We start from the raw sequence: 27,566 nt of genomic DNA, 5'->3' as shown, positions 1-27,566 counted from the left end.
CAACCAGGGGTGGTCGCTCAAGCTCAAGCTTAACATTCCGAATACAAAGGGAGATAGAGCTACTTTTTTATGGATTTCAAAAGTTTTGTTTTGTTTAATTAGAATGTTTAACTCATTGAGAATAAAATATTCTAGGGGTAATTAAACTTATAGGTTCAAAGGAAAAGTCTTAAAATTTCATACGGAATTCCTAAATTTGTTGTAGATACTTCCTGTTCCGGAGCTACAGGGTAAACATGATTTGTAGATTTTGTTAGATTAAGTCCGAACAAACTTTTCTACTTCTATTCAATGAACAGTTGTTTTTGCGAATTCCACAGTAACATTTATGATGTTACGAGTAATATGAGAAAGGCATCATTACACCACTAGGTGGATTAAAACAGGTTTTTCCTTATGTCTGCGTTACTTTGTCAGATTTCATTGTGATCTTTTTATTTTTTAAGTATTTTGATAAGCGTTTAAAATGGTGTTATGGTGCTCTACGATTTTGAAACCATTTTTTCATCTTTGAAAATAACATCAATATTTCAGAGATATATGACCTTTTCAGCATGGGCTTAGTAATATGACCAGGCACTGTACTAACAACTAAGATATGGTTAGTCAAAGTAAGCGTTGCTACATTTTTATCAAAATACTTTTGTTTGCGCTTTTTATGATAGTTGCCAAAATTAAACAATTCAAGTTACCTTAAAATGCATGTGAAGATTCCTTTCAGTCAGACACCATACTGCATTACTGCAATGATGTCGGTACTCGTTCAATCTTAGTCTGTCGAGAGTGGGAATCCACTAAGCAACAAGAGAGGTTGGTTCTATTAACTCGCGAGGAAAATCGTGAGAGAAAGACTGCTTTTGATTACCGAAGACAGTTTTTTTACCTCTTTGGTCTGAAGCATGCACGTTTACGCCAAATTTCACGAGACTTAAAATATTGACTGTCGAGCTCAGCTAACAGTCATCATAGCATTCAATATTACGAGAACTATAACATGTTTTCGATTTGTAGGTAGACTGAACAAGCGAACCCAGGCAATTAATAAAATCCACAATACGAAGCGCCACATTGATTGAAGAAACGGCCTTAAATAAACACCCACTCTCGGACCGAATCTTATTTTCTCGATTGCGTTGCTGTTCTCATGCATCTTTGCTTTCGCCGTTGAGAGGCCATACAGATGATAGGATTCATTTAGCTCCGTGGCGCGAACTTTACTCAGTGTTCAACGATGCCGTCCTCAGTTCATCTTTGTCTGGCAAACGGTCAGCATCGTATCGCACCGGTTGAATTAAAGGAAAATCGCGGACTTGTACGATATTTCCCCATGCGCTGCTTAGTCAGTAGGTCCAGTGTCGATTTACAATTCGCATTAGATTTATTTTGAGTGTTTATTACGCTTCATTTAACTCCTCAAGTGTATTTCGTATGAAAAGGTGGCTTAATTTCAACTCGAATGTTCGGGGACCGACTTGTGTTGAGCCATGATCATTTTTGAAAGTAGTGAACAAGATAAAGGAGAAAAAAGGAAAAAAATAAAATTAAGCCTTACAAGTTCAAATAACATCCGCATGGAGAAAGAAGAATGCGTGGAGTGAAAAATCGTAATTAAGTAAGCTGGAAATTATTGAAGAATGATTGTTTTATATCATTCACACAGTGCATTCACAAACCTCAGACAAGTTGATCGACGTGTGGGGATTCGGCCGATAGGCCAGAAGAAAAGAATCAAATAACTAGAAAAAGTAAAAATAAAGTGTGCACTGTCTGACTGATCGAGAAAGAGAAAGGAAGGAATCGGCTTTACAAAGAGGTGTTATTCGAGAACATGAAAATATAAAAATATATCATCTGATTAAATAAATGCTCTTTAGAAAAGTGGATTAGATTTCAATGTGTAACCAAACAATCTCGAAACAAGCATCCTATCATGAGATCATCCATAGGTGTTACGAAAATTCTCACATATTATTTCATACTTCTGTATTTATTTTTGAGAGTGAAAATGTGTGTCGGTTCAGTTCGTGCAAGTAGTGGCGTTAGTAACAGTGACATTAATTACTACGACGGTGATGAGTCACTGCAGTCAATCCCAGCCGTAGCGTCGGCACAGTCGAATCCTACCGGTTTTGTGAATTATAGTGCAAAAAAGAATCATCACCAACACGCGGTCGCTACCACTACAGCACACGTGCGCCACGAACATCACTATATGAAAAATCGACACATCACTCAAGCAGAACGAGCACTTCGCGCATATAAAAGTAAATTTAAAACTGTAGACTATAGAGTAGACAAACATCGACATACTATTCATCATCAACCTCACCGTCGTCACGATCTGTCGGCACATCATCCCAGCAGAAAGTCTTCCAAACATAACTATGACAAAAGTTGGCACAACTTCAACCCATCCGGTAGTTCATCACACCCGGTGTCCCAAGTAGGCACATCTAAGACAGCAAAATACGAAAGAAATTCAGGGTATGTGGATTTTTATGATTACTTGAAGCTGATGATCACGGTACCATGTGGTTAAATATACACATAATACAAGAATTTCTATATATGAGATTTTAAATCTACACTATTATAGGCCACTAAGGCCGTATAGCCAATTAATAGCTCATTTCAAGTTTTAATTTGAATAATACTAACAATTAGCGTCAATTACCGGCACTGGCTCGCGGTTGAAATGTTTAATATGTTTAAATTTATTCGCTGAGTCCTATTTCCAACTCAGTCAACGCCGATAAGAAAAAAAAACGTCCCTGATCATCCCGGATGGTCCCGTCTCGGCCGTCTCGGAATAGTGCGAATAGATTACGAATAGAAACAATACCGCAGAGAAAATAGTTCGACAATTGTGCGATACTGCTGTTATAGCCACGCAAAAACTCGATGCGAATGCAACTATTTTCATTTTACCCTTACAGTCAATGGATCGAGCAGAGACAGCAGATCTCACTCTAACTTTTTGTTTGAGTATATGAGATTACTACTGGTGCTGAGATGAATGGGGGTGCCGTAACCCTATACAAGTAGCAGGTTGTAGCGATGTTCATTATTATTTAATTTTTATTAACGGAGATCTGTTGTCAACCTTTGATTCATAACTCTACACTATCTTTTAAAATTCTAGGTAGCAATTTGTTAGTCTGGATCCTATCTTACAATTTTGATTTGATTTCATTATAACTAAAGGTTGTACCGTTCAAATTGTTCAAACTTTTGACCCGTTTTGTAAAATTTATTGAAATGTTTCGTTGACATTGTTTAATGTGCACTGTTCACACTTTGTGAATTGATTTCAGTAGGTGCGCAGAATTTTTTGAAATTCCGACGAAAGAACAGAGCATCCGAGAAACATTTATGGTCGAGTACTTTGAGAATAAGGGTCGGAAAAAACGTTATGGTTCGAAGAACGCTTGATTGTTGAGCTATGATCCGGGAAAAAGTGGGTGGGTAATATCAGAGACATAACTGACGTGAATACGAATTAAATTGACACGCTCTTCCATACTTCAAAATATCGATCGTATTAATTAATTGCTTCTTGAATTGTGACTGTGTAGCTAAACTAAAGTACGACTTATCGACGCCAAATTAATTAGATGAAACAAATGAGAGTAAAAAATTTCAGATTGTGTATGCGACACGACCGATTTCGATGACATTAATAATACAATCTTCAAATTCATTCATAGATAGATCAAGATATAATATATGAAATTTGTCACCATCTAGAATTTCTAAATTTAAGTAAGGAATTACCCTGTCTTTTAAATACAAATTGTTAAAAAAATGTTAAATGGCGGACCCTGTATGGGGGGTGGAAGTAGCAAGTGCCTTTAAAACGGGGGATGTAACGGCATAACTCCGCAAATACTGAACGGATTGCTATCACACTTGGCACAAATGCGTTTTGCTCTTCAGGGATAGTTGGAAGGGTATTTTTATGGGTGAGAGGGTGTAGCAAGTGTCCTTAACAGGGGTCATGAAAAATTATTTCAATGCATAGGACGCTGGGCTTACAAATCAATGGTCGGATGTTCGAGCCCCGACCTGGAAGGATTCTTGTGTCAGTAGGATCGTAGTACTATCTGATTCTGTACGCTAAAAATCATCTGTGAAATCTGCTGAAACAGAAAGGCCAAATTCCACAAAAAAACGTGAAGCCAGAACTTTGGTTTGCATCAGTGTCATCTTTAATTTGGGTTGGAGTAATTGTGGAACGTTGTTGTATGATTATAACAAGCATTGCGACTCGTATCAATTGGATCTTCCAAATACCGCCGACCCTACGCTATGCACACTATGCACCCATTATGCACCCATCTGTCATGGTACAACTCGGTAGTCTTACTTGTCTTGTTACCATGTTTAATTTATTTGCATATTATTGACTAAAGCCGTGATCACTAGCCATAAATAAACAATGCAGTTCTTCGTTATTCTAAGGATGACTAGCTGCAAACGATGTGATTGATTGCGTTAACTACTTGGTTTAGCACTGTTTTTACTGGTTTTACTTATCGATCGTTCGATGCATGGGGAAATACAATCTTCAGAGAAGCGTGTTTTCAAAACATTGTCCGTTGTCTGAATCATTTTTCATTGCGGTCTTTTTACACGCTATCCGCGGAGGTCAAGCTAACAGGCTTTAAATGATCTGTTGGTTTGCTTAGTCGTGCAAAAAGTATTTATGGATGTATGTGCAGAGACGGATTATGAGGCAATGGAGTTAGTTTGTCGTGTCTCTATTTTCTATTCATATTTCAGAGTTCGTTTTATTAGCACGGTCTACACTTTTGGGCTGCAGCACCCTTTTGCAAACGGCTATAAGAAAACATTGGTGTTAATTTTTGAACGTAACCCTTCGACTTGTCTGGATAAAAAGCAATGGCTGACAATAGCTGTTATTGAAATAAACTGAAATTAATCATACAATGGCCTTTTACATACAATCTCTAGTAATATAGGTACATGCGAACTGATGCATACCGATAAAGAAGGAATATATAAACGATTAATAATAGGTGTGTTTAGGGAACCACCTTTCATTGATAACCACTATGTGGAAAGACAAGATATGAAGACAAAATAGCAAACGACAAAGTCAAAATATCCATGGGCGAAATGCTGAACAACTCACAATTCCGAAAGAAAAAGAATATAAACTTATACAGAAAAAATATAAATTTTACAGGTGGCATAATTCTATAAACGATACAATTTATAACTACGTAACGTATCAAATGACGTAATATTCAATTCGTACAAAATTTTACCGGAACCGAGTGTTATTTGCATTTGCCGCTTATTCATCATGCAGGCAGATATGTGCTTCTATGGCTCAGGTAATTAACCGACGTGCTTTGTGATTTAATGCTTCTCGGTTCAATTCGCGCTGTTGCTCAAAAAGTTAAAAAATATAAAGATCAAATTCAAAAGATTGAATATTTAATTCGAGACTTTAAGTAAAGTTTTAAGTTTTACGAATGATACAAATCACCAAGCCATCGTAAGATGACATAAGGACACCATTTATGTAACTGTCATGCATGTGAGACCCAGTAGAAGTATCATCGTAAGAATCAGCTTTTTTAATTCTAGTGACAATCTACCTAGTTTCCGCTTTAGAGATATAAAAGTAGTGAATTTGTGGCATATTATATCTGTGTTACTCTATATTATCACGAATTAATCGTATTTCAATTCCGATATCTAGTATATTCTTGATAGCATAAGTACAATATGGTTTCTGAATTTCGTGAAATTCTCTGAAGTTGAAAAGAGATTTCAACTTCAGAGAACTTTTATATTAAGCAACATAATGCTGTAATATGCTTTGTCATTATCAACATTGTCACTAGAGGCAATTTTGGTGTTGAATATTGTACACCGTAACTTAAACCGGCGAAACAAAATACGCAAAAAAAATCTAAGCTGGACTCAAAACCTTACAAATCGATAGAAATTATCAGTAGGTAACAAAATAAAGTGATTCTGGCTATCCTGGTTCCCGGTCTCCTCTTATGGAAGCACCGGAAACAGTTGTCCTATATTCAAAAAAGAATCTCACTCACTTTTCTTAGCGATGATTTGACCGATTTCCACAAACTTAGATTTAAATGAAAGGTCTCATGGTCTCATATGAAACTCCTGAATTTCATTCGGATCCGGCTTCCAGTTCCGGAATGATAGGGTAAAGTGTGTTAAATATTGGACACCGTCATTTAAACAGGCGAAACAAAAACCGTAAACAAATATCTAAACTGGACTCCAAACCGATTCTTAGGGTCAAATGAAAGGTCTTACGGTCGTGCCAAAAATTACTGCATATTTTCGGATACAACAAAAATTATAATCGTCCTTGCGTCATCATGCTATTTGGCGGTCGTTTTTTTTTAAGATGACCTGTGCGAGCAAAGCACTGTTTCATTCTGTAGGTTATACTAGTTAATGCACAAACAATCCCTTGGTTACTTTAAAAAATCGAAGAGAAACATTGTGAATAGAATACCACAGAAAAGGAGAGAAAGGTGTCATTACACCACTAGTTAAGTGGATTAAAACAAATTTTATCTTTCGTTTAGCTGCTGGTGTGACTATAATTAATATTCATAACCAAAAATTATGCCTGCAATAAGCCGATGAAAAAAACGAGCGACTGTAGCGTCAGTGACCCGAATATGGAATTGAAAGTCATCGTTCTCAACGATTAATCAATTAACCTTTGCCAAGAAACAACGAATTTGAAATCGTATCATTTGTTGGATGAGGCTCAGAATGTGAACTTATACGCCAGAGTAATATTTTTTTCTTGACATGTGTTATGAGATTCATCTAAGCATTATCCTGAATGCCACAAAGCAGAAATGGATGTTAGTGGAGACTAATCAAAACTGCGAATAATCAAAACAAAGCCATTCAATAAGTACTAATAGCACAAAAGCCTCTTTAATTTCAATTTTGCAAAAATCGCTCGTCGACTTTGAAATTTGGAAATTTATTTGCGGTGTTCCCGGAACAGAAATTCGAGGACCGATAAGCCAAATTCGATCGTTTGTCCAGCAAGTAAAAATGTATGTATGAATGTATGTGTGAAGCCACCATCAGTTCAAGGCATTACCAGTGTATGCGTTCATTGGTAATAACACTGATTTCTTTGCCGGTTTCAATTTGCTATAGTTTGTATTTCTCGTAAATAAAGCAGAGATTACCTAACTTTTGATAACATGATAACTTTCTTGGTATTTGGAACATGACAATAATGTATGATTTTTTTTACTTGTTTCGTTTTATAGAGGACATAACTTCAGGCCAGCAAAAGAAAAAACAGAAAACCGATATAGCAGTAATCGAGCTATCATCTAACTACTAGTTAATTAGTTTGTTCTTTTTTTCATTATTTATATGGAAGAAGAAGATTTGGGGTTAAACAGTTATTTGCGGTTGTTCTGATTAGCAACAATCCATTTCTATATCGGGTTCGCTCTCATTGCTACGTGCGAACCCAACTCAGTTTCGTGGAAATTGTTTATTCAAAGAAACTACCCTGAATCAGGTTCAGTTTCTCAAGTGAAAACGACTTAAGTTCGCGAATTGGACCGATCATCTCTAAGATATCAAAATAAGTTCCAAATCAGTGTCGGCAGCAAAGTAGAAAGGAAAAAAATAGACTTGTTATCAGTGTGTGTTCTGTTGGATTTGTTTCCATAGATATAGGACTGCAAGTGAATACCGAGTTTACCAAGTACAGCGAAGCATGCTTGGTTTTTCTCATCAATTGGCCTATATCTTCATGTGTTTCTATATGCAGGGTAGTTTAATTGGTGAAACAATTTCCTCGGTTAGGAGTTAGCTACGGGTTCGAGTTCTCTCTCTGCAGTTTTTATTACATAATTGCATTCGCATGTCAATTTAACAATCTGTTTTCCTCGTTAGATCATATCATCATGATCATATTTAAAACTAGCTCAAGACCTCTACGTCTTAATAAAGAATAAAACTCAAATCGTTGAAAGTTTTGAAGATTTTGACCACCAATTCCAGTCTCCCAGAATCGAAAATAGAAAACCAATAGAGCCGAAGTCGGTTTATTTCGTTATCAACTACCAAAAAGAATTGGCATTTTTCTTTTTACATTGTCATTTGTATAAGCTCACTCCATAAATTGCTGGTTTAAATTTTCATCAACCCGTAACTATGGTAATAGAAGCAGGATTTTCTCATCTTCGAGAAAATTTAGTGTGCATATTTTGCATTTATTTGTACATGTTATCCTGTAATTTCTGCACAAGTGGTCGAACCTGTGTAAACTTTGGAACTATGCGACTCTTAACTACAACTTAAGTTGATACAGTTCGGTGCATTAATCTTAGATAAAATCAATAGTGTGAGCTTCGGGCGTTTGAGTCTCGACCTGGAACGATTATTAGAGTCAGTATGATCGTAGCACTTGCCACGCAATGATTCTGTACGCTATGAATCGGCTGCGAAGTTTGTTGAAACAGAAAGGCCAAATTCCACAAAACGAATGAATGGACTTTGCTTGGGATTTGGGCCCTTCATTTGAATCTAAGTTAGTGAAAATCGGTTTAGCCAACTTCAATAAAATACTCATACAGGCATATTCTTGATGAACTGAGTCGAATGGTAAATGACACTTGGCTCATTAGGGTAATATACTGACCGTGGTTTAGGAGTAATATTTTGATCATAATATAATCAGATAGCCAGTATTCCATTGACGTTCTCACAAATTCAGTCAAGTTTATCTGTTTTATAACATTTATTTAATGGGAAGTCAAAGACCCTGTTGATGTTCGGAGAAAGTTTATTCTTTGTTGGCATTTCGTTACCAAATACCTGTGTCCTGCCCACGTGCATTTGGAATCAAACCAGACCCCAGTGTAGTTGAAAGTCAAAATCAGAAACGATTTGCTCTAAGAGCATATTCAGCAGTGTTCTTGTTCTAGATGCATAATTTATGTCAGTTTTAAAATTTAAATCTGGATTTTATAACAAGAAAAACTGGCAGCTCTAGCAGTGTTTCAAATATAGAAAAAGGAGAACGGCATCGTACGCCAGTTTTAAATTTGACAGAAAAACTGTTCGAATAAATAAAACTAGAACGGTTTGCTGGGGATACGTTTGTTCCAGTTTCAGCTCTATTATAGATCTTCCATATAAAACTTCTAGCTGCTTAATTTGCTCTAAGAGCATATTCAGTAGTGTTCTAGGTCTAGATGCATAATTTATTTCAGTTTTGAAATTTAAACCTAGCAATTATAACAAAATAAACTGTCAGCCCTAGCAGCGTTTTATCTGTGTTTCAAATTTTCAAAAAAAAGAACGGCAGCGTATACCAGTTTTGAATTTGACAGTAGAACTGTTCGAATGAACAAAACTAAAACGGTTTGCTGGGGATACGTTTGTTTCAGTTATATTATAGACCACCCATATGAATCTTGCAGCTGCTGAATTTGCTCTAAGGTTACTGTCGGAGTTCAAGCCTAACACTAAGTGTCTAGACTCGCGTGTGGACTAGTTAGATTTGATCAAGGCTAACCTGTCAGAGTGAACGCGATGAATTCTCTCTGGCAGCATCCTAACAGTGTGCTTTTGCGTAATGTGAAAACAGCTCTTAACAATAGAGTTCCCACAGTATAAAATAATCGTTATTTTACCAAAAGTTGAATTCACGGAGCTCGGTTTATCGATTCACAGTTAAAGATTCACATCTTTATTAAAAAGTCTGTTTTAGTCCACTTAATGGTGTAATGATGCCTTTCCCATATCAATCATACTAAATTTCTTCGATTCTTGAAGGAATAACTGCAATCGCTTCGTATGGCCGTCTACTGATAATGACTACCGATTGGAGAAGTTTTGATGTTAACTTAGATTTTTTTTAGGTTTTTTGTTTCGACCCGTTAAGTGATGGTATGAAATTTTAAACACACCGCACCCTAGAATTCCGGAACCGGAAGTCGGATACGGATGAAATCAGGAATTCCGTATGGGACCCCAGGACCATTCATTTGAAGCTAAGTTTGTGTAAATCGGTTGAGAAAAGGAGTGACATCCATTTGGGAAAATTGACCACTATTTCTGGTGCCTCTGAAAACGGACACCGGGAACCATGATAGCCGGACTCAGGTTTTTTGGCCGTCTACTGATAATGACTATCGAATGGAATAGTTTTGAGACCAGTTTAGAAAATTTTTCAAGTATTTGTTTCGCCCATTTAAGTGATGGTATAAACATTCTAACACACTTTAACGTATAATTCCAAAACCGGAAGTCGGATCCAGATGAAATTCAGATATTTTGTATATAATCATAAGACCTTTAAGTCTAAGAATATGAAAAGAATATGAAATTTGTATATAATCATAAGACCTTTGAGTCTAAGAATATGAAAACCGGTTCAGCCGTTTCACCCTTCCGTGGTTGCAAACACCATCAGATACAATTAATTAGAATTAGAATTTAATATAGATATATGTTACAGCTTTAACATAATTTTTAAATTTAATGAATGAAACACGGAACGACTTAAATAAGATGTTGATTGCATTACGCTCCAAACATCCAGGGCTCCGGCGAACTTAGTCGAATAGTATATTTATTTTCGATTCTTTATCAAGATTTGAATTTTGAAAAAAATGTACCAGTAGTCGGACTTGGACAAAATTCAGCAGATCATTTATGGGACTATCATTTGATTGTTTGGTTTTAAACTCTCATGATTTGCAACTAGAGTAATTCACTTACCAATATAAAGAGGTAGCTTATGATTTTTTTTTTCTTGAAACTGACATTTTTACACTAAGCACCAAACCTCCTGAAGCAGGGGTTTGAGCTGAATGAAAGTTGGGATATTCTTATGGTATCTTAAGACTATTCATTTGAATCTAAGTTTGCAGAGATCGTTTTAGCCATCTCCGAGAAAAGTGAGTTACATTATTTTCACATATTTGGTACACATCACCCTATAATTTCGAAACCGGAAGTCAGATCCTAATGAAATTCAGGAACTTCTTATAGAACCACAAATCCTTTCATGTGAATCTAAGTTTGTGAAAATCGGCTCAATCATCTCCGTGATGTAAGTGTCATGTAAGTGATATTTGTCACACACACACATATACACACAGACATTTGCTCAATACGTCGAGCTGAATCACATGGTCTCCGGGCCTCGGTTTAAAAGTCGGTTTTTGCAGTGATTGTATAGCCTGTCTATATGAGATAGGCAAAACGACAACATATAAATATAAGGAAACTAGCACTCATCCTATATTTAGCGTCGCTATAACATCATGCATGCATGCATTATTCGTTGAACTAATTTTTCTGTAACATTGCTCTTAAGGAGTGTATCGAAAATAAGCTATCCACATACATTTGTGTTGTACGCATGTATTTGTGATGGTTCTTAATGCTCAGATCACAGCATGCTGTGCGTTTGGCTGTCAGCTTTCGATTCTTTACTTGTTTGTGCGGTTGACATTCTGCGTTTTCAAAATGTCGCGTATTGAGAAGGAAATGGAAATAAAAGTTCTGGACACATGGCTAAGTGAGAAGGGTATTACTTTGCGAAAATTGGCGAAGCGGTTTGGAATTCATCATGCTAGTGTTAAAAACATAATTAATAAGTTTGGGGAACATTATTCTTAGGATGAGCTACCAAGAAGAGGTAGAAAACCCGGTTCAAACTGGACCAGAAAGTTGTATCTCTAATCATGAAGGACAAATCAATGTCAATACGTGATTTTGCCAAAACAGCAAGAACGAGTGTCGGAATGGTCCAGCGTATCAAGAGGCGAAATCACCTAAAGATCTACTATCTCGGAGCAAAGTGTAAAACAGAAGAAGCAAGCAGCAACAAGGGCCCGGAAATTGTATTCGCGTCTTTTGCAGGGTCCGAATGCATGCGTTTTGATGGACGATGAGACTTATGTAAAAGAGGACTCAAAAATCCTTCCAGGTCCACAATACTTTACTGTCGTCGTTAGGGAGGATGTGAGCGATGCGGACAAGTCGATTCAAGTGGAGAAACTCGGTCGAAAGGTACTGGTATGGCAAGCAATATGTTCCTGTGGTTTGAAGTCCACCATTTTTTACACTACCGGAACTACAAATGCAGAAATCTATCGATCTGAGTGTTTCCAGAAGAGATTGCTGCCTTTATATAAGAAGCATAGTACACCTCCACTGTTTTGGCTGGATTTGGCGTCGGCTCACTATGCCAAAACCAACTCTCAATTGGCTTGCGGAAAAAGGTATACATTTCGTTGAGAAAAATATCAATCCACCAAATTGGCCTCAGCTTCGACCCATCGAACGTTACTGGGCAATCGTGAAGAGGGTCTTCAAAACTCGTGAAGGGAGGGTTTGAAAACTCGTGAAGGAATAATTCAAATTTCATCCGGTTTTCTTTATGCTCAAGTTTAACCGCGTACAATAAAGGATCAATTTTTAGTTTGAATAAAATATCGCTTTTATCATAATTTGAAAGAAAAATTTGTGGATAGCTTATTTTCGATACACTCCTTAGAGTCGAATCGAAGATATGGTATCGCAATTCTTTGAATGGAAGTCGAGTAATTGCTCAAAATTATGTGGTGTCTTCAGCTACTAATCAGACGACTATGGGTACATTGACCCTGTATTATGATAGTGTTATTATATTGTTTTACTAAACATAATGATTTTCAGAAATTTAGAAAATAAACCTTCGAAAAGGCGAGGTAAAATTATTTTTTTCTATTGAAAATGTTGAGAGCAAAGAATTTTACTAGTAGTACGAAATTTATATGGCTGTTGGAGTACCTTGAACTGAATTAATTTTATTCGTGTTGAGTACGTGTTTTATCAATGGGAAATGGGGTTTTTCTTCAAAATTCATTCCTACAATTTATTCGTAGAGCCACTGGTACGGGCCTACACTTTTATCTATTGCGTATGATGTGTGCTTTTGGATCACCTACGCTCACATTGCTTATGGTTGTATCCGCACACACAAAATTACTCGGGCTCGTGAAAGAATATTTATAGTACAATCAGATGGGACACCACTTCATATTATAGCATTTTGCAAGTCAACCTTGCATGTGGCGTATACAGAAAGGCAGTGTTTAGGGATCTGTTTTGTAACACGACATAATAAAACTGACCTACTTGTAGTTAGTCGGTACTCATAAACGCGATAGTAAAATCTTCTTATGTGTAATTTTGCTACCGAATGTAAGTACAATGCTGCAGAAAGATTATTAAAATTGTATTTAATATATTATTCTTGATAGATATGAATGTCTTGAAAGAGTGAATGTAAAATAACAGAGAATAATTTTTTGAAGTGTTTGGAATTAACTAAACAGGCACAGGAAAACATGTAACCATGTATTCGATGGTACGTCATTCTCCATACATCAAGTTATAACCAGAAATTGACCAGCAATATCAACTTCCTTTTCAGAGTAGCCTAGATAGCCGCGTATTGTCGGTAACGGTAACGGTAAGAATAATACTACAGTCCACTTGTCTCGGGGTAATACTTGTTCGAGACAAAATCTGGTCAGACTAAGTTTGGAATTTGTTGTTAGATCAATCTAAGATACATTTTACCTTTTTTCATGAACATAAAAAATAGGTACAGCATTCGCACAAAATTAAGAAAACTTTAAAACTCCCTCGAGGGTTGGAGGTTTTATTTAATGTGCATTATGGATTGTTTGGATTTATTTGGTTTTTGTTTTGTGCTGTTTTCCACCTTCACAGTTCCTTTCCTTGTTCCTTATATCCTTCCATTCCGATTAGAAAAATTAGAAAACGTAAAGCAAAGTTACAACAAGGCACACATTTCAAAATAACAAGGGGTTCGTTCTACTTGAGCCAATTAGTCCTGAGCTCTAATGAACATACTAGGTAAAAACAATTTTAAGATGGACAGGAAACATGTAACCAATTACAAACGAAATCGAAGGTCGATTTTTTCTTCAGCTTTTTTGATTTGGCCCCAATTTTTCATGGATTTGCTGATCTCGACGAACTGATTTGAATGGTATATGGATGTTATGTTCTTCTAGCATTTATTGCTGTAAGTAGTTTAAAACAATATAAATATGGAATTGCTTTCAACTCGAAAATTCTGCCCTCATCTGGTTTACATACGTCATATTCGAACGATTATGTTACCAAAAACGAATCGTGCTAAAATCTGTCCGAGGCAAAATGTCATAAAAAAGGATGCTGTACACAGTCGTTTTGGTACTTAGAAACAATTGCATGTAACTGTATAAAAAAGCGTGTTTCACGTTGCTCCCAAGCATTGCTTTGTCATACAATGCACAAAACTCCTACTGCTGGAATAGGGGGAAAAGTCGCTTACACAAAAATGTCGATATCTCCGTTGAAAATGAACGGATCTTTACAATCTATGGCTTTTTGGATAGCTATTACCGTGCGGAATCTAAGTCTGAAAACATGTTTTGTTTTCAAGATGACAGATACTGTCAAAAAACTAAAAATTTTGCAATAAAACCTCGTGTAATTCAAAAAGTTAACGAACCATTCAATAGCGTTCAGGGTGACGAGGAGACCTTTCATTTGCGAATAGTTTGGTCAAAATCGGTCCAGCCATCTCTGAGATCTCGACCTCTTTGTTGACAGACTCACACACATACACACGGACATTTGCGGAGTTCGTCGAGCTGAATCGATATGGTATATAACATTCGGCCTCCGGGCCTCGGAAAATTTTTGTAAAGTTTGAGCGAATTCTATAGCTATTTTTCATATATATAAAAAAAGGTCAAAAGGAGTGAAACAGAGAGAAATAAATGTTGTTGCAAAGGAGGTACTGAAGCGAAATTACTTAGGTCAGCGAAAAAATCTACTTAGTTCACGACGAGATAGTGAAGAGACTTGAGAAGAGGGTGAGGAAACCAAGTGATGGACAGAGAGGATGTTTGGATGTAAGATATCGGTCGGGTGACGGCCAGGATGTAGACCATGTTCGATGTTCGTTGCTACTATGTCTGTTTTGAGTTTTGGAGTGGCTAAAACAAGATCAGAGTGGCGAAATGGTAGCGCGTATGCACGGAATGCATAAGAACGCAGGTTCGAGTCCTGTCTCTGAGCATATCTTTTTCCAAAAATTCATCTTTTCTGTTAGTTTTTCTTTCACTTGGCTTCTCCAATATATATTTCCGCTCAGTCATTGCAAAAACCAAGTATCGTTGCTCGTTCGCTTTTGTGTGGTTTTGCAGCATCCTCGCCTTTGCAGCATTCTCGTCGATTAATTGTTTGCATGCTCCGCCAAATCAGTCATTTCCATTCAATACCTTTGTAGACCTAATAGGATAACATCACTTATCAAAAACTCGAACACGAGCGCACCGCAGAAGAGTGTTTGACAGTGCTAATTTCGAATCGAGTGAACTTTTGATGTTGACTATTCGTGAAACTAGGATTCACAAGGGGAAGATTATTTTGGTGGTTTTTTGGGATTGTTATGACATACCTCCAGAACGGAAAGCTCATTACGGAATATTACTTTTCGGACGTGATCAAAAGTTATTATTTTAAAACTTCACAACAGCGAACATAATTGTACTTCGTTACAATAGCAAAACCATTTTTTCTTACATTTCTACCATTTACTCATGATTCGTTTTGTAATACCGTTTTGTAATACCGGTTTTTCTTTTATTCACCAGTGATAGCAATCAACAAAAAGTGGATAGTGATAAACGAGCTACTGGCCAGAATCGTTCACTCTCGTCTTTCACAGTGCCTTCAGTAGTAAAAGATAATGTGAGCATCAAACACAAAAGCAGCATGAAAACTCACAAAAAAGATAATTTTAAGCAAAATAGTAAAAACTATTTTGAAAATTTGCTCAACAGATACAAGCATTATTCCACTTTCAAAGAGTATCATCAATTAGACAAAAGTAAAATGACTAAATCGTTAAAAAATACGGAAAGAAACTGTAACGGTGAAAGATGTATTAAAGGAGAAACGAAAGAAGAACTTGATGACTATGAATATGACGATGATGTAGATGATGATGACGATGAAGGTGATGATGATGAGGAGGACGAGGAAGACGATGAGGAAGAGGAAGAAACTGACGAACAAAATGATTATGATAACACTGAGACACAAGGTGACGCCGGATATAGCACAACAACCAGTCGGTCTGTTTACGAAGCTGTATCTTCTAAAATATACAAACAAAGCCACGAAAGAAATAAAAACGATAACAGCATTCGTCGTGATGTACTGAGGGCAATTTCAGACAGGGTATGTATACTGACTATATTTCTAATTGTACAACTCTATATGTGTAAGAAGGAATAAAAATCGGTGAAACAGATTTTTTAGAAGACCTAAGCTAACACTAACTTGTTAAGGTGTTTCGATTTTTTGAATTTGTTAGATTTTTATTGGATAGATCTCTAATGTTACACGACTGTATGGGATTATTATAACAAATCTATAAGTCAATCAAGAGTTATTTACTTTTCTTGTATTATGTCCTTCGTTTTATTATATGAGACCTAGAAGTGAGTCTACATGGTTTTACTGTCTTCTGTCAAATAACTGGATGCAGTGTTGTCTCTGAGTAAATTGAAAGAACATTTTCATTGTACACAACGGTTTTGATAGGTATTAGAATTGCTGGAAAAACCGACTTTCGAACGGAGCCTCGGAGACCCATAGTGTTATGTACCATTCGACTCGTGTGTGTGTGTGTGTATGTGTGTGTGTGTGTGTGTGTGTGTGTGTGTGTGTGTGTGTGTGTGTGTGTGTGTGTGTGTGTGTGTGTGTGTGTGTGTGTGTGTGTGTGTGTGTGTGTGTGTGTGTGTGTGTGTGTGTGTGTGTGTGTGTGTGTGTGTGTGTGTGCACTTTTAGGAGATATTTGAACGTGCTCAATTTTCTCAGAGATGGCTAAACCGATTTTAACAAACTTAGGCTCGTTTGAAAGCTACTATCGGACCATTGATCAAGTTCGAAGACCAAATGGCTGTGACTTTTGGTTCCAGAGATATAATGGTATAAGTGACGTAACCGACAAAACACGTTGATTTTTACCGCTCTTATATATATATATATATATATATATATATATATATATATATATATATATATATATATATATATATATATATATATATATATATATATATATATATATATATATATATATATATATATATATATATATATATATATATATATATATATATATATATATATATATATATATATATATATAAGGGTGCCAAAATTTTGGGATCACCTCTGTTTTCGTTAAGCTCTAGTGCTCAAAAGTGAAAAACCCTCATGCCCGGCGGTTAAGGTTTGAAAATTTTCGATCTTGAAAAAGCACCATAGGGGGGAGTACATGAAATTTCCAAAATTGTTTTTTTTTTGATGCCGAGATTTAGTGTCATTTCAAAAAAAATTTCTGGGACTTGGAAAAATTTTGATATTTTCTCTAAGTCCCAAAAAGTCAAATATTTCAAAAAATTTTTTTTCGAGATGACACTAAATCTCGACGTTTCATGCAATTCTAAGCCTTTTGTCATCAAATTTTTTTTTCGATTTCGATTCCCCCCTATGGTGATTTTTCAAGATGAAAATTCCACTAAGTGGACTAAGAAGGGTTGTTTTTAGATTAGCATCACTCTTCTCATACAAATTGGCAACGTAAATGCCAAGCGCTTGATTGGAAAAACGATGCCAAGTATGTAACATAAACACTGAAGCATGCTTTTGAGAACCACTCGAATCAATCTGAATTAATTGGTGTCAAGAAGAAGCCAAAATCAGTGTCAGAAACTTTTTCATAAAATGATAAAAAATTCATGGGACTGCTTCGAAGAAAGAGAAAGGCATTATCACACCACTAGGTGGATTAAGAAGGGTTTATTTTCATTAAGAATGCGTGACAATTTTAAGCTCTGCTGTGATCCAATACCGTATGCAAATACCTATAAAGCCTTTCCCCTACAAAACGAATCTCTCTTTGTTATTGTGGTGTATCTATTGGCATTTTAATAGATACAGGATTTTTAATTAAAATTTCATTTCTCTGAATTCTATAATTCAATCACAAGCTAACTGCAAAAATACTAAATCGATTGCCGCTATATCATTTATTCATGTTTTTTACTTGGTGTGCAGTTGAAGGAATAATGCATGACTTGGTGTGCAGTAGAAAGAATAATGTTTGACTGAAAAAATTTGGGAACCACAAGCCTAGAGGTTCTATAAAAAATAATGAGCGCTAAACCATGTATGAGCAAATGTTTAGGAAAAATCAACCCAACTCAGCTCCTGGAAGCCAGAAAGGGAATTGATGTCAATCTCAATACGATCAGGTGACTGCAACAAGAAGTCAAAATTCAATTCCGTCATACAAACTCAGCACAACCCATATGAAAAAAACCTGTTTTAATCCACCTAGTGGTGCACTGATGCCTTTCTCATATCTCACATATATAAATGTGTGGCATTCAACAAAATAATTTCCTTTGGTTCTTAAAGAAAACTAAAATGTTTGTCCATAAACTAGTATAACCTACGGAGTGAAACAGAACTCAGGTCGGTCATCTATGTGGAAACGAAAAGAGGTACTTCCGAAACCGGAATCGAGGAAACCGATATAATCGAAGTTGGTTCGAAAAAAGTAATTGGGATTAATTTTTGAGTCTATTGCTACAATCCTCGGTCGTTCATCAAAAACCCAAGAACAAGGAAAGCTAAATTCATGTTTGGCCGTCCACTAACAATGATTACCGATTGGAATAGTTTTGAGGCAAGTTTAGAAATTATTTTGATTTTTATTTCCGGTGCTTCCGGAATCAGAATAGCCGAAATCGGGTTGTTTAGTTGTTTATTGACAATGGCTACCGATTGGAATAGTTTCGAGGCAAGTTAAGAAATTGAAATCGATCAAATGGAAATCGATCAAATCATCTCCGAGCAAATTGGGTGAGTCTCGTTTTAGAGTGTTTGACCACTATTTCTGGTATCTCTGGAACCAGGAATTTGGAACCAGTATAGCCAAAGCCGGTTCATTTAGTAAGTAACTAATTATAGCCTACGAATTGAATCAGTTTTGAGCCAAATCTAGAAGAATTTTACCCTCTTTTGCATTTTCGCTCCAAAGCTCGATGAACTGTGTCGAATGATATAGAACACTTAACCCTTCGGGCCAGTTTTCACTAGTCAATTATTCAAGTGATTGCATAGACTTTCTATATGAGAAAGGCAATAAGTGTACTTTTATAGAAAAGCATCGTTATCATGATTTTGTGATAATACTAACAAGTAGGTACAAATTGAATAACAGATTTATAAATTTACATATTTTTCCCCTGAAAAATATAGATTTAAAAGTGGCAACCGGCACGCTATACGAAATTAAACAAAGCACACTGCGAACGGAATAAAGCCGCACGTACCGACGCGTACCAGTTTTGCATCGTCATTTTAAATGACGATTTGAATGTTTTGACACTCATCGTCCTATAATTTCGGAACCGGAAGTCTGATTTGGATTAAATTGCAGGGTATATTTTAAAACAAAGATAGCTTTATTTTTTTGGTTAAAAGATATTTTATTCAGGCCTGTTTGCGTACAAGTTTTACGTGGTCGATTGAGCTGAGTTTTTAGAGCTTTGATTTGAATCTTGATGAGTGAAAATCGGTTTAACCGTTGCTGAGATAAATTTTAATACCAGGACCGGAAGTAGGATCTGGATCAACTTTTACGAGACTTTTTTAAAATTTCCAAGACCTTTTATTGGCATCATTGTTTGTAAAAATCGGTTTAGAAATTTCCAAGAAAATTTAGTGTGCATTTCTTCATAAATTTGGACATATTTACTTATAATTCCGGAACAGGAAATCGGATCCAAATGAAATTCAGGAAAATTGTATAAGGATATAAGACCTTTCATTTGAATCTAAGTTTGTAAAAATCGGTTCAGCCGCGGGTCATCTCGCTGGAAGCCATTTCGCCGAAAGTCGTTTCGCCGAATGCCATTTCGCCGAAAATCGTCAAGCATTCATTTGACTCCAAGCTTGTGAAAATCATATCTGAGGAAACATTACAGAATTCAATGAACTGAGTCAAACGCTATATCACTTTTTCCAATATTTATTAGTCGAGTTTTAAAGCTTTTGCCTTACCTTTCTTTGTTCGTAAGAGAAAAAGCGCAAAATCATCTTGAAAAATATTATATTAAAATATTTGTTTCCATTTTAAAATTAATAGTTTAATAAGAACTTTACACAATTTAAGTAGGAATTACTTAGGAACGTTCTCAAACTTAAAATTTAAGCCGTCATTTCAAAACCAAATATCAAATTATTGATTTCAAAAGCATCTTCAGGTATGTGAAAACGGAAAAAATGTTTGTTACTGCTATTTATTGAAGCATAGCATTTTTCGGGTTGAAAATCAAAAACATGATCGACAAAAGTGTTTGATTTTTTTTCTCAATTATCTAGTATAGTTTTATCTGAAATATAACGGCTCTTTATATAATATCTGGACTTGCTATAATCTTAATAAAATCTGAATGTTTGCTTCTGATTTGGAATCATATTTATAACATAATGAGATATAAATATTAAGATCATATATAATTTTTATAGAATCCTGTTATGCTCTGTTGATCGGGTAGTCACACGTTTGATTGATACAAGACAAATATTTAAACGGTATTTGGCTGCTCAAAATCATAGTACAAGAGTGAAAATAGTAGATGAGCGTAAATTCTGTTGACTTTTGTCTAATGATCTATGAATCATACGGTTTTCATACATCATATTCATAAGTTGAATGAACTAGTAAAATAGAGTAATCAGAAGTGAAACGTTGAATATTTCTGGTAACTGAAAGGAAAAGGAACTTCTGCAATTGTCACCTTTTACGACATGGAAGCAGGAACCCAGTGGATCCTAGATATATTCTTGGCTCATTTTTACTGCCGGATTCCACACGGCATCTAGGCTAGGAACTTCTGCAATTGTCACCTTTTACGACATGGAAGCAGGAACCCAGTGGATCCTAGATATATTCTTGGCTCATTTTTACTGCCGGATTCCACACGGCATCTAGGCTGAAAGATGATAGGTACTATCAATCTCCTAGTGGACCCCAGCCCCTCATGATAATATTATTCGGAAATTTACTTACAAAGTACTCCATTCTGTAATGTATGCATTGGGATTCAGACAATACCTCGGTTTCTAGTAGCAACGTGTATCTAACCAACCAACAGTTTGGAGAAAAAGGAATGATTTCAAGTAACTATTCTCACTTTAAAGTTAACGCTATACAGCCAGATTTGAGGCAGCGAGAAAGTTTGCTCGGAACTTGTTCTGTACTTTATTCGCCAAATGTTCTCGGTGTTTTTTTGACCTGCGTACTTTCAAGTTGACTACAAGATCGTGTGTGCTTTTAAGCAGCATGAAAGTAGATTTTTCCTGTAATTGTGGAACATTTGATTGCTTTAGGATCCTTTCCATCCCAAGTAGACCGCTGTCGATATTGATCAACATGCAAAAATCAATGCAGATTGCAAAATGTTAATCAACGTCTTATTCTCAAGTATGTTGATTGAAAAGAATATTTTGCTATTGATCCTGATCAATAATGGAGCAGCAACGTATGGGTGTTCTGTAATGCTAATTCTGAAAATTCGATCGTATAAAACTCGGACTCTTTATCTCGCGCATCCTTCCCAACGAACATTTTCTGCTAAGTTTACTGAATTACATATTGTATTCGTCGAATACAACCTATTATAAATAATTTGTTCTTCGTGTTGTACGACTTAGTTACGGTCTGACAGTATCCCTAGGGATATGAACCTCTCATTGAAGGTAAAACTTTACTCCATTTAGCATTCCGACGAACGTAGTGTTAACGATTTCTCTACCTTTGCTTCATATAATTGAACGCCTTTGGCTTGATTTGAAAGGTGTTATACGAACTATGGCATTTCCTACTGGTTTATCGACACATGCTAATCTGAACAGAAGGTCAGTGCAAATCACCTGGTTGGAACGATGCTTTGCTCTGAGCTAGTTTGAATGGCTTCATTCGAACAGACAAGCAGTGTTATTAATGTATGTGAATGTTTGTGAATAATGTGGTCTTCATTGAGTAGTGGAATCTTTCTAATGAAACAGATTTGAAGATTTTACATACCGTTTAACAAGTTTTTCGCAAAGTTAAAAATGTATATTATATTGTTTTACATAAAGTTGGGAACTCAGAGGACACTTGAATGTCATTGCATACCTATCGTCTGTATTGTTTTGACATAAAATCATTATATATATTTGTAGTAAACGAATTTATTATTGAATGATAGGTTTTTTTTAAGAAATCCTGAAATTACAAAGTGATCGAATCTCTTGAAACTCCTGGTCTTACTTGGCTAAACGAGATCGAAAAATGTAAACCTAGGAACTGATATTGTTCTCAGTTTACTGGGAGATGACAAAACTGGGCTGATAGTATTCATCTCGAATCGAGTTTCTCGAAACGGCTATTTTTGGAGCCGATTTGACTAAACTTACGTATCACTTTCGACAAAGTCATCGAGATCCCAACAATGTGGTACTAGACTTCGACTTGCGCGGTTCGAGTTATTCAATAAATGTAAAGGAAAATGTTTGTAATACTGTGGATGAAAGATGTCACGAAATTTTTTTGTGGTAATATCTCGATGAACATTAGAAAAGGTCCCAAGTGCAAATGACAGTTTCTCTTAATTTACTTTCTCTTTCAATTATTACGGCAAATTCCAGTAATTTCCAACAAATTCTACAGTGCATATCGAAAGTTGATGGATTTTGCTATTATCCCATGTAAAGTGTTAGATGGAAAGATTGCAGATTGGACCGTAATACTCGAAAGAGAAAGTAAACAAAGAGAAACTGTCATTTGAACTTAGGACCTTTGCTCATGTTTGTCTTCATATGATCACATTTCTGCTATTTAAATCAATTAGGAGGCAAGTTCACATGAAAAAAAAGTGCCTGATTGTTTTTAATCTATTGATGAACTTTAAAAATTATGGTAAACAATTTTCTTTGTAAATAAATAAAAAAATAGGTATAGAATTCGCTCAAACTTTCCGCGGCCCGGAGGTCTGAGTACCAAACGATTCAGCTCGACGTACTGAACAATTGGCCTTTTCGAATTATACGAAATTTTATGTCAAAGTTTTCAGTTTTTTTTTGGTTATATTTGCCACAATATTCAACAAGCCAAAGGTTGCTAAAATCCGTCCTTTTTAAGGGCGATTCCGAAATGTTTGTGTATGCGACCTTCTTCTCCTATTTCCGTGCATAGTGGTCCAAATCATACCAAAACGCGTTTTTTGTTTGCGCTTCAGAGGTTGTTGTTGTTGGAGTAGAATGATTGTAACCTAACCCACCTCCCCCCCCCCCCCCTTTCGTACCCACCTAGAAGTGATATTAAAGTTATAATTTGCCTACATTGTGTGATACATGATCATTTCTTGGGGAAAATCATAGACATGAGCTCCTTCGTTGTCGAGATTAGAAGCATTATTTATAAAAGACTATTATTATCTATTTAAATTCGCTCAAACTTTGGAAAATATTTCGGCACGGAGAGAAAGTTATCATATACTAATTGATTCAGCTCGACGAACTGAGCAATTATCTGTGTGTTGTTATTAGATCCAATAATTACTTTTTGTTTCAACAAAATCTTTTACCCACAGCTTCACAGTACTACGCGAAGGCACCGACAGTTTCGGTTTTTATTTAAAATGTTTTGCCTTTCTCATATAGAAAGGTTATGCAATCACTGTGAAAACCGACTTTTGAACCGAGGCCCGAAGGGCCGAGTGTCATGTACCATTCGACTCAGTTCGTCGAGTACGCAAAATGTCTGTATGTGTGTGTGTATGTATGTATATAACATTTTTTTTGCACTCACTTTTCTCGGAGATGGCTGAACCGATTTTCATGAACTTAAAAAAATGAAAGGTCTTGTAACCCCACACTAAGTTCCTGAATTATTCGAATCCGAAAAATGAAAATAAGTGGACTTACTTTTCTCATAGACGGCTGAACTGATTCTTATAGGATGAAGTGTGTTTAAAATTGGATACCGTCACTTGAAGCGGCGAAACAAAAACCGTTCTAAACTGGCCCCGAAACTATTGCAATCGGTAGCCATTGTCAATAGACAAACAAATAACCCGATTCCGGCTATGCTGGCTCTCGGTTTCTGAGTCCGGAAGCACCGAATAAGTAAAGAAGTAGAGTAGAATAATTTCTAAACTTGTCTCAAAACTATTCCAATCGGTAGTTATGGTCAGTACACGGCCAAACATTAATTTGGCTTTCCTTGTTCTTGGGTTTTTATGAATGACCGAAGATTGTAGCCATAGACTCAAAAATGGATCCCAGTCAACTCGAACCAACTTCGATTATACCGGTTCCCTGATTCCGGTTTCGGAAGTACCTCTTTTCGTTTCCTCAGAGATGGCCTAACCGACCTGAGTACTGTTTCACTCTGTAGGTTATACTAGTTTATGGACAAACCTTTTTGTTTTTTAAGAATCAAAGAAATTTATTTTGAAGTATACCACACATTTATATATGAGAATATGTAAGATATGAGAAAGGTATCATAACACCACTAGGTCGATTAAAACAGGTTTTTCAGACTCACTAATAGTTGTAACGTACGACTGATTCTTCAAAAACGAGTTCTAAATAAAGAGGGTGACGAAACTCCAGTGCTCCTTGATGGAAAACTACTAGACGAAAATAAACCTTCATGCTTCTACTTTCCGATGCCGTGTTCGGTTTCTTCCTCCCTTGTTTGGTTCCAGTGTATGTCTGGTTCCTTTGCGAAACCCTGTATAAGTGACCGATAAACCGCAATTTCTGTTTTCTGCTCAATTTTTTGACGATGACTGAATCGAATTTGACAATCAAACGGCCCTTTTTTGGTATTGGCACGATTTTCTCAGAGATACCTGAACCAACATCGACAAGATTGAGCTAATATGAAAGTTAAGATCACAGATCGTGTTCAAATTGATCGCGGTGGCCACTTCCCGCTCCGGAGAAATAGTCGTGTAGTGGACAATTGAAAGCATCGTTCGACTAATATTTATGCTAGATTTATTAGTTCAGAGTTGTTGTCATTTATGAAAACATAATTTATATAAAAATCTCCGAGTTAGAAAAATGCTAATTTAATTAAATAATTATTCAACGTTATTCATTTATAATTCAATAGGATGATCCTCAGCCTGTAACGCAAGGAAAAAAGGTTCAAACAGAATTCCAACGAACAGGTTATCGAATTAGTAAAACAAAATTGGTTTATTCATTTAAACGATAATACTTTATATTCCAGATCCTTCTCGATTGGCTTCGCACCACGCAATTAAGATAAGGAGAGAAGGGTCCTGCTCTGTACCGAAACCAAAGATTATACTAGCTTCGAATGATCCCACAAAACAGTACACTCCTCATTGTACAATACTACATCGTTGTGGTGATGATGTAGGATGTTGTTTGCCAACTCAAACATGTGCAGCCTCTAAAAATTCAACTATTGAGCTGTATTTTTTTGTAAGTAACCTTCAAATGTATACTACATGGATACTTGTTTAAACAGTATTAAAATCAAATTAACTATGGAAAGCGGTTACTCATTTCTAAATTGTTGGTCATAGGTTCAAGCCGTTGGATCAAGGTCATCAATCGAAAGACTGAGTTTTGTAAACCATACAGAGTGCTCGTGCATCAATCGCCACGAAACGTTTATTTCAACTTTAGTTCCGCCTACATCGACAACAACACCAATCATAACGGCATCAGTTTGCACTTGCCCGTCGTTATTTCAACGGGTAATTGACAATGACAATCGTTGCTACTGTGATTGTTCATCCAGTGACGCACAGTGCGATCAGTTCAAAAGAGGCCTGGAGCACTTTTCCATGGAAAACAGAAGGTAAATGAATCAACTACTAACGAATTTACTTTTATAATATTAGTTTGTTATTTCATTAGATGCATAAAGGATGGACGCTGTGAAGAACCTGTGTGTGAATATGGGCACTACAATAAAGCGAAGGGAAAGTGTCCTACTCGAGAAGACAAATTAAGCTATTCATACAAAGGGTAGACGAATGTTATCCAATTACATAGCTGTTACCAATGCTGTTGAATACGCTTTGAAATAGGCGGCTGCAATCAATTTTCACAAAAGTTTTGAGATTCCTATCTGCCATACTACCTTACAACTAGAATACAATGTGGGTCTTCTCGAACAGGAGAAATATATTTAGTAAGAAATAAGAAATGTAATATATAATATCTTTTATGTTTTGTAATATGATGCATTCTTATTTATTGAAACAAAAATTATTATCGTATAATTTTTATATTTTATGTTCTGAACGGTGTTCCGTGGAACAACATATGCTACTTATACTGGTAATGTCATTCCAACTAGAGCTTGGTCTACACATTTCATTCAATACAGAATTTTACAGTGTAGAGTAGGTAACCATTTGAACGAATCGATTTTTGCATGCATTTTCATGAAAAAATGTGTTACTCAAATAATCGCGCAAAAATCAAATTCTTAATTCAAATATATAATACTTATAAAACTCTTTGTTTTAACCATAAGTTCATTAGTTTACACAACAGCCTTTCGAAAATATTGTATTTTTTCCAACATTCGCATTGTTTTAAATCTAATCTGACTTTTCTGCTTACATTATTACTTTCATTATGCGTAAGCTAACCATTGCCTCGTTATTGGAGTTTTTTCATAACCTCCAAAAAACTAATAAGGATCAAGTCATAGTTGGAATACTGGTCGTGAACTATAAGTAATGTTAGACGCTATGGCCATAGTATTAGGAACATTATGGTACTATTTATATGTTCCTTTACAAAATTTACATGAAACGAAAATTTCAAAATAAATCAAAGCAGATCCAGTTTGAAATTGAAAAATTGTATTGAACTACTCGTGAAAATGAATAAATAATGATACATTATTTTACTTGTGCGATATTCCGCTATCATGTATACTAAGATTGTATGGGTTTTTCTGTCAATGTAGCTTCCAAAGACACAACGTTACGCTTTGGAGGGATAGAAAATTTTCATAAAAACAGTTGTATAAATTATATTGCATATAAATCTAATCATTACTCGTGCGTATTAAATTTCCTGTAGTAGTAATAAATCTTCTCTGTAATATTTTTTAAGTGTTCTGAATTAGTTTTGTCTAGTGCCAACTTTGAACTGTAAAAATGCTAGTCATTTAAGACGAATAGTATTATTATTGTAGTACGATTGTCCATTGAACATATAATTAAGCGGATAAGTTTTTTAGATTTTCTAAAATTAAATCAGAATTATTTCAACTTTCATCATTTAAATAAACGGTCATAAAAACGGACAATGAAAATCCGTGTATATCTTATATATTTGTATTCTTATAT

The 27,566-nt window shown here is 35.7% G+C and overlaps 1 protein-coding gene across 1 annotated transcript; it reads left to right on the top strand.

Moving 5' to 3' along the window:
- The first annotated feature begins 1,239 nt into the window (after window positions 1–1,239).
- On the top strand, window positions 1,240–27,547 carry LOC131432192 (protein PFC0760c-like). Its single transcript, XM_058598327.1, has 6 exons — window positions 1,240–2,484; window positions 15,735–16,323; window positions 25,337–25,394; window positions 25,457–25,674; window positions 25,779–26,056; window positions 26,116–27,547. Exons 1-6 carry the CDS (start codon window positions 1,931–1,933, stop codon window positions 26,228–26,230), a joined length of 1,812 nt encoding a protein of 603 aa, XP_058454310.1. The 5' UTR covers window positions 1,240–1,930; the 3' UTR covers window positions 26,231–27,547.
- Window positions 27,548–27,566: the final 19 nt, after the last annotated feature.

Source organism: Malaya genurostris, chromosome 2 (assembly GCF_030247185.1).
Source record: "Malaya genurostris strain Urasoe2022 chromosome 2, Malgen_1.1, whole genome shotgun sequence".
NCBI classification, from domain to species: Eukaryota; Metazoa; Arthropoda; class Insecta; order Diptera; family Culicidae; genus Malaya; species Malaya genurostris.
The sequence above is the reverse complement of the archived record's forward strand: the minus strand, read 5'-3'. Positions and strand labels throughout refer to the sequence as shown.

Bases quoted from the DNA above. Each gene is read 5' to 3' on its own strand.
- LOC131432192 (XM_058598327.1), top strand. From the start codon at position 1,931: ATGAGATCATCCATAGGTGTTACGAAAATTCTCACATATTATTTCATA. The intron at 25,675-25,778 runs GTAAGTAACCTT...TGTTGGTCATAG, and splicing joins CTATTGAGCTGTATTTTTTT to GTTCAAGCCGTTGGATCAAG. The intron at 26,057-26,115 runs GTAAATGAATCA...TTATTTCATTAG, and splicing joins TTTTCCATGGAAAACAGAAG to ATGCATAAAGGATGGACGCT.